Source organism: Ctenocephalides felis, unplaced genomic scaffold (assembly GCF_003426905.1).
Source record: "Ctenocephalides felis isolate EL2017-DRISC unplaced genomic scaffold, ASM342690v1 CF-g0.4_SCAFFOLD_00845, whole genome shotgun sequence".
In the NCBI taxonomy this organism is placed as follows: Eukaryota; Metazoa; Arthropoda; class Insecta; order Siphonaptera; family Pulicidae; genus Ctenocephalides; species Ctenocephalides felis.
Genome location: NW_020536999.1, coordinates 44,650,308 through 44,657,843, shown reverse-complemented (window position 1 = coordinate 44,657,843; position 7,536 = coordinate 44,650,308). Strand labels below are relative to the sequence as shown.

General features: G+C 30.2%; 1 protein-coding gene across 1 annotated transcript; it reads right to left on the bottom strand.

Annotated features, from left to right (window-relative positions):
• Positions 1-27: 27 nt before the first annotated feature.
• Positions 28-5,620, bottom strand: LOC113383773 (26S proteasome non-ATPase regulatory subunit 10-like). The gene is made up of 6 exons (XM_026622037.1): positions 5,560-5,620; positions 950-1,109; positions 736-879; positions 521-618; positions 272-439; positions 28-203 (listed from the first exon to the last, which is right to left on the bottom strand). Exons 1-6 carry the CDS (start codon positions 5,618-5,620, stop codon positions 28-30), a joined length of 807 nt encoding a protein of 268 aa, XP_026477822.1.
• Between the last annotated feature and the right edge of the window lie 1,916 nt (positions 5,621-7,536).

Genomic DNA, 7,536 nt, shown 5'->3' with positions numbered 1-7,536 from the left:
TTGCCTACCTTGCAAATATCCGCGTGGTCATGGACTTGCTGCTATATGTAACAAAGTTTTTCCATCATGTCCACTAGAATTTATAAATCCATCTTTCAGTTGCAGGAGATATAAAACCAATTCGCGTCTACCTGATGCTACTGCATCATGGAGTGGAAGATCGCCTTTGATATTACGTATCCATAAATTAGCCTTATGATTTGCTGCAAAATAGATATTTTGTAAACCTCTTTTTTCAACTATCAATTTGTTATAATATCAGTTTATTTACCTAGAATTTTAACAGTTTCTAATTGTCCTTTAGCGCAAGCACAATGAGCAGGTGTACGTCCTTTACGGTCTTGTCTATCAGGTGCGGCGTCTAAATCAAGTAACAAAGAAGTAGCATCGGCGTGTCCAAGTGTGGCTGCATAATGTAACGAAGTGCAACCATTGCAATCTAATCGAATAAATATGTGAAGTATCACAAATTACGTCTCACTATTCATTTGTGCATAAAATATTTTTGTTGAAAACTTACCTATAACATCAACAGCAGCTCCGCATAAAGTGATAAGTGTTTCTATACACCCTGTATTACCACGAGACGCAGCACAATGTAAAGCCGTTAAACCATCCCTGAAAATTTATCATTTAAACTTAATTACTTAGTTTCATTTAATGAGGAGTTGAATTGAACTTAAATTATTTTTATATAAATATTTATAAGAATTATTTATAAGAATTTAGAATCACCTGTCAGCTGCTTCCACATGAGCTCCAGCTTTTATCAGGGCTATGACAGCTTCTGGACTACCGGCAGCAGCTGCCCAAAGAAGAGGCGATCGCCCTTCATGATCAACCACATGGACCGATGTACCTTTCGCGTTAAGCAATTCTCTGAAAGTAGGTATAAAAGATTTATTTTTTGAGAGATATGAATTGTCTATAAATTACACTATAGTAATACTTCAGGATTCGAAGAGCATGTCCTGGTACTGCGCCTTGAGCAAGCGGTGCTCCACATAGTTGAGCGGCGTAATGAAGTGGGCAACCACCTAATATATCAGGGGCTGATGGATTTGCTCCTGCAGATAATAGTAACCGGAGACAGTCTAGCTCACAACACACTGAAATAAATGTATTATAAAACTGTAATATGGTAAACACTTAAGTTAAAAATACCGCAAATGCAATATAAAAATAAGAAAAGAGTGCGCTTAAGGTTCATACGCGATTGAAGTAAAACTTATTTGCTACCGTACAAAGTAACCAATTTAAATTTATTTGAATAATGTTTATTAGTAATATGGTAACACTCGTGATGCACACATTTATTAGTGTCAACCATTTTACACATTTATATAAAAATAAATTATAAATTATACATTTATAATAACATTAAAATATTTTTAATATTGGAAAACAATAATGTAATTAAAGTCATTCTTCAAATATGACATGATCGGTTTGTCAATGTAATTAGCATTTAGAAATGAACCTTCATTAGAGAAATAAAGTAATTGCTGATTAATAAATTCTATAATATTCGTTCACACAGTGGATTATGTTAAACAACGCCTAAACAAATATTGTTTTCACAACTTCACTCATCATGTAATTGTGTTTGAAGAACTTCATGTAATTAAAATTAACATACATTCATTGACTGTTTTTTTACTTTTTCGCTGGTGATATAATCTCATTCTTTGAACAGCTGTAATATCTGTCTTGCCTAAAAAATATTTTCCATTTTAATTACTTCGGAGATTTATAGAAACTACGATTAATATAGAAACAATTTTTCATTAATTCAAGATTTGTACTACGATGTAACTTTAAAATGTTTATTCATCAATGCCGATTTCCTTGTCGATATCGGTAGGGTAGAGCGGGGCTAGTTGAGCATAGGGGCAAGTTGAGCAATCGAAATATCTCGAAAACTATTCACCGTCCGTTTAGGCATTATATGGCGAAAAGATAGAGGTTTGGGAGAAATAAACATCCCGCGATCGCTAGTGGCCGCTGGACAAATGAGTGAGGCTCACGGGCGATTTGTTTATTTTGAGACCTAAAAGTAAAAATGTAATTTATCGCGAGTTTTCGTCTGGTTTAGTCAAATGTAATTTATTTTTAATCAGGTAAATGTTATTCTTCCATATATTTATAGTACTTTTAATATGCACAGAGGTCCTTTTATTCTGAAATTCCGAGTTGGGGTTAGTTGAGCATAGTTGCTAAACTTGTTCTGTCACTAAGACAATTACCATTAACTTCCAGAAATTAATTATTATTTTTAAGATTTAAGCTAAGTCTATGAGTAATAATATAAAGAAATCATGATTTAAATCAAAATACTGCATATAATGGTAAAATAATTCCTATGATACGATATTGTTTTGTTGATCTACTTTTGGTTAATTATTCAAAGAAAAATTACTATAAGTTTTGTTTTCTCTGTCAATAAAGACTATAAATATAGAACTGGTTATTAAAAACTTATTTTATTTAATCACTAATCGACATTGAACCTATGATTTCATTATACTTTCTTAGTGCTCAACTTGCCCCACCTATGGGGTACATTGAGCATACTTGACTTTTTGCATTTAAACAGATGAGCTTTTAAATTTTACTTATACCAAAAAATAGTATAACACTTTTGTTAAGCGATAAACAACAAATCCTTTAAGCCATATAGCAATTTATTGAGACTTTTCATTGAGGAGCTACATCCGTTTAAGTAAAAATTTGCTCAACTAGCCCCGCCCTACCCTACGCATACAACGTTGACGCCGGTACGTATACAACGACAAATCTTTATTCACATACACGACGGCTAATCACAATCGATCCATATAGAAATGATATCATCGAGAGCGAATGACAAATCATTGGCACTCGACTCTTATCCCATCTTATCTGCCGTAACGCACTTCCGTTGCATTTGTACAGATTTACACCCTAGTCACGACTAAATAAGTTTTACTTCAAAAATATCAACTCTGTATATTGTGAGAGAAGTAATAAATTATTTTAATTACCTGTCGCCCAATGGACTACAGAATGTCTTTCATTGTCCAGTGCATCGATATCAGCCCCTTGAGCAATGAGAAGTGATACCAATGCAGTAGTGTCACCTTGTATTACAGCCAAATGCAAAGGTGTCAAACGTCACGGTCCGGGCTGTCCAGCAGGACCCGGAGCCGCGTGACGAGCTGGCCCGCCACCGCGCTGCCCCTGCAGTAGTGCAGTGCGGTGCGACGGTTTCGATCTTGACGGTAAGCCGAGACCGGCTGAAAATTAGGACAAACATATGACTATAATGCGTAATAAAAATTCAATATATGTATAATATTTCAAGTAAAATATAATAGATCAATAAAAATATTAGGACGAGTTAAATATTATCAAAAATATTTGTCGGTTTTTAAAATCCGATTTTTAGAAGAAAATTATAGAATTCAATTCGGATTCAAGAATTTTTTATGAATAAATAATATCTTAACACTTTCCACTCGGGAGTCTGCTCGACGGTGCGCTCGGAATTTTTTTTGTATCGGATTTTTTTAAAATGTGGTAATATTGCTTTTAAATACTTATTATTATGATAATAAAACAAACAATTTTGAAAAAAAAATTAAAAATGTGATAAAAACCATGTTATTGTTTAATAAATCGTTTTTACACAGATGTTTATTAAAATTAATTCATAAAAATTATATCAAATATATTCTGAATAAAAAAATATTCTTGAAGAGTAGATACGGTTGCATGTCCATTTAAGAACAACCCCAATAATACCGTTATTTTTTTATTCCACGTATATATATATACGTGTGTGTATGTAAAATATGCATATGTACAATACATTACATTGTATATATAAATAATATATAAAATGAAATCGCTAATAACATTTATATCTAAAAAATAATGGGGTTTATGAACTATTAAGTTTATTTTATCATATTTTATTTCTGAAAATATATATTAATCAATAAATGAACTTAATAGTGAATTAATTTAAAAGAATGAAAAAAAAAAATCACATGTTGTAAGTTTAGTTGCCGCGCGGCGGCATTCGAGTCGAAAGGGTTAAAATACATTGTAAATGATAAATGGAACCAAATGTACCAGATAAATGAAAACACAATTATAAAGCGATACTCTTTCTTCGTTTCAATGTTAATAAAATGGTAATAAAAATATTTACAATTTTACAAGTAAAATTAGGCATAAACAAAGAGTAATTAATTGTTTTTGAAGTTATTTAATACTGGTCAATTTTTTTTTGACTAAATCCGTTTAGTAAATTGCAAAAAAAATAATATCAATAAATAGATTAGTAAATAATTTCAATCAAAAACTGCTTTTAAAAATGGAAGTAGCAAAATGTGATAATTCAATAATATTAATAATATCAATAAATATTGATTCATACTTTAACAGATTTCATGCCAATATAAAAATTATATGTATACATATATAACAAAAAAAATTATAAATACATTATAATGTTAAAAAGTTAGTAAGCAGAACAGAACGTAATACAAAATAGGAATAATACAATTCTCTGAAAGTTTTTAGCTCTTATATTAACTTTTAGATAGTTCGCAATTCAATCAATCTTTATATGGTAATACGAGTAGCATGGAATAATTTTGAAAATTAAAAAAAAATTTTTTTAGGTATAACTTAGCGACAAATTTTGAATAAAACTCGTTCATTTGTTCGCTAAATTATATCTAAAAACATTTCTAAAATTTTTGAAAATTTTTCATGCTATTTCCATACAAAACTTTGATTGAATTGCGCACTATCTAAAAGTTAATATTAAGAGCTAAAGCTTTCAGAGAATAGTTTTTTATCAATTTGGAACCATTTGAGCCTTTGGGAGCAAAAAAATTCGAAAATGTCCATATTAAGGACCACCCTAATGTATATATATATACATATACTAAGTCTTTATTTTATGTACCAATGTATTTAGTTGACTATTTGTTTCGTATCTATGGATACATACAAATGTATTTAAAAATGCAATTCAATGCAGTTTTAATATTCGGTAAACTTACTTATTTCCATACGAATTATTGAAAAACAGTTGACCTATATATGTTAGCACCTACCACTTTAAATAATGAATGAATTGCGTACACAATTTAAAAAAAATATTAAATTGATTCTTGAATAAAATAATAATTAATTAATTATTAATACTTATATTAATAATACATAGTAGTAATAAAAATAATAATTAAATTTGATGTTTATCATCAACTCTTGATAATGAATCATTCTGCTCCATCATGTATAGTGCATATTAAGGCATTTAGAAAATAACGCATACAAAATGATATTACACATAATTTAACGAAAAATCATTTTTATCGTTTTGATTTTAATCACGTTCATAATATTGTAATATTTTTCACTGCATATTAAATTTAACAAAGCACTTCTTATATTTCGAATAAATGAAAATGCGCAGAAATGAAAATGCAACCTGTTCCCCGAGAATCCGCACGACACCTGGCAGGTCGCCTTGTTGACAGGCGTACATCAAGCCGGAGCTACCTTGCTTCAAACAGCCCAATCGTAACCTGGACGACGACGGCGCCTCGCGATGACTTCTCATTGCTCAGCGGCCTAAGACACCGAACAAGGCGCATGTCCCACGGTCTCAGCTCACCATTACTTGGATTTATAGAGACAGCTGATGAAATATAAAGAAAGTACTGTTTTAATAATTTTAATATCATCAAATTCTAGTATTAAGTTTAAGAGATATGTATTTTCAACTCTTTATCAAATTTCAAATAAAAACATACAATAGAAAATTCGAACTTACAATCAGTTACGTTTGGATATGTTGTGAATATGAATTGATGGGTTAAAAAAAAAACACGATATATATCCTCTAGTTGCTAAATAAGATAAGCGTTAAGACAAATAACCTACAAATAGCTATTTTAATATTGAATAGTTGTCCGCCCAATGACAGGTCCATGGCAATAGCTTTTAAATAAATTTTATAGTAACTTTATTTGAGCTGATGAACAATTGTATTCACTCCAATCAATTTTGTGTCAATTAAATCAAAGCTTTTTGATAAGAATTTGCGCTAAAAATATCCAGTGACAATTATCAGTTACTATTATTAGTTAAGAATAAAAAAGCACAAAGCTTATTAAGGGGGTATTCTAGTGTAGAGCTATGAATTTTAGGTCATTTTTAAGTGTCGTAAAAGAAAGCAATGAATGTTTTTACTCTTCATTTTTTTATTACTTGTTTATTAATATTATTAAAATACAAAACAAAAATTAAAAAATAAAGAAGTTGAAAATTGTAAAAACCGGCAGCTGATGAAGTGGGTGGTCTCAAAAATTGGCATCTCAGTCTTGACATGATTTCAGCCCTGCTAGCCATCGGAAATGCAAAAAATAAAAAGATTATTAATCTGCAATGATGTCGCAATCGCCCGAACTAGCGATGAGTGAAAAAAAAATGTTTTTTACAAATTGGCGACTGTTTGAAAAAAAGTCCTTTTTGTACTGTTTTTTTTGAGTTTCCCGAATTTTTTGAAAATAGTAAAAATTAGAATTTGGTGATAATCCTAGTTCGGGCTATAGATAGGTCTATAAACAAGACTCTCTGAATATTTCAAGTGAATAGGTCGATTAAAACTCGAGAAATCGTGTCAACAGTACTGAAAAAGTCTGTTCTGAGAAAACGCATTTAAAGTTTTGCGTGAAGCCAAACCAGTATGGAGACCGAGTAAGTAAAATGCCTATAGCTCCGAAAATAATTCAAATTTTCAAAAACCTACTCGTACCTATATTCTTAGATAGTTAAACTTTGAAAATATGAGATAAAAAAAATCGATTTTTTGAAATTTCTACACTAGAATACCCCCTTAAGTCAAGAATAAAAAGCACAAGCTATTGATGAGTAATGTGTTCACTCTGATCAATTTTTATGTCAATTGAATCAAAGATTTTTGATAAGAATTTTCGCTAAAAATATCCAGTGACAAGTATCAATTACTATTATTAGTTAAGAATAAAAAGGCACGAAGCTTTTTAAGTTAAGAATAAAAAAGCACAAGCTATTGATGAGTAATTGTGTTCAATCTGATCAATTTTATATCAATTGAATCAAGGCTTTTTGATAAGAATTTCCGCTACAAATATCCAGTGACAATTATCAATTACTATTATTAGTTAAGAATAGAAAACACAGAGCTTTTTAAGTTAAGAATAAAAAAGCTATTGATAAGTAATTGTGTGCACCTCAATCAAATCTTTAAACAAATCTTTTTGATTAAGATTTCCGCTACAAATATCCAGTGACAATATTATCTGTTACTATTATTAGTTAAGAATAAAAAAGCACAAAGCTTTTTAAGTTAAGAATAAAAAAGCACAAGCTATTGATGAATGATTAGGTTCACTCTGATCAATTTTTATGCCAATTGAATAAAGGGTTTTTGATTAAAATTTTCGCTACAAGTATCCAGTGACAATTATCAATTACTATTATTAGTTAAGAATA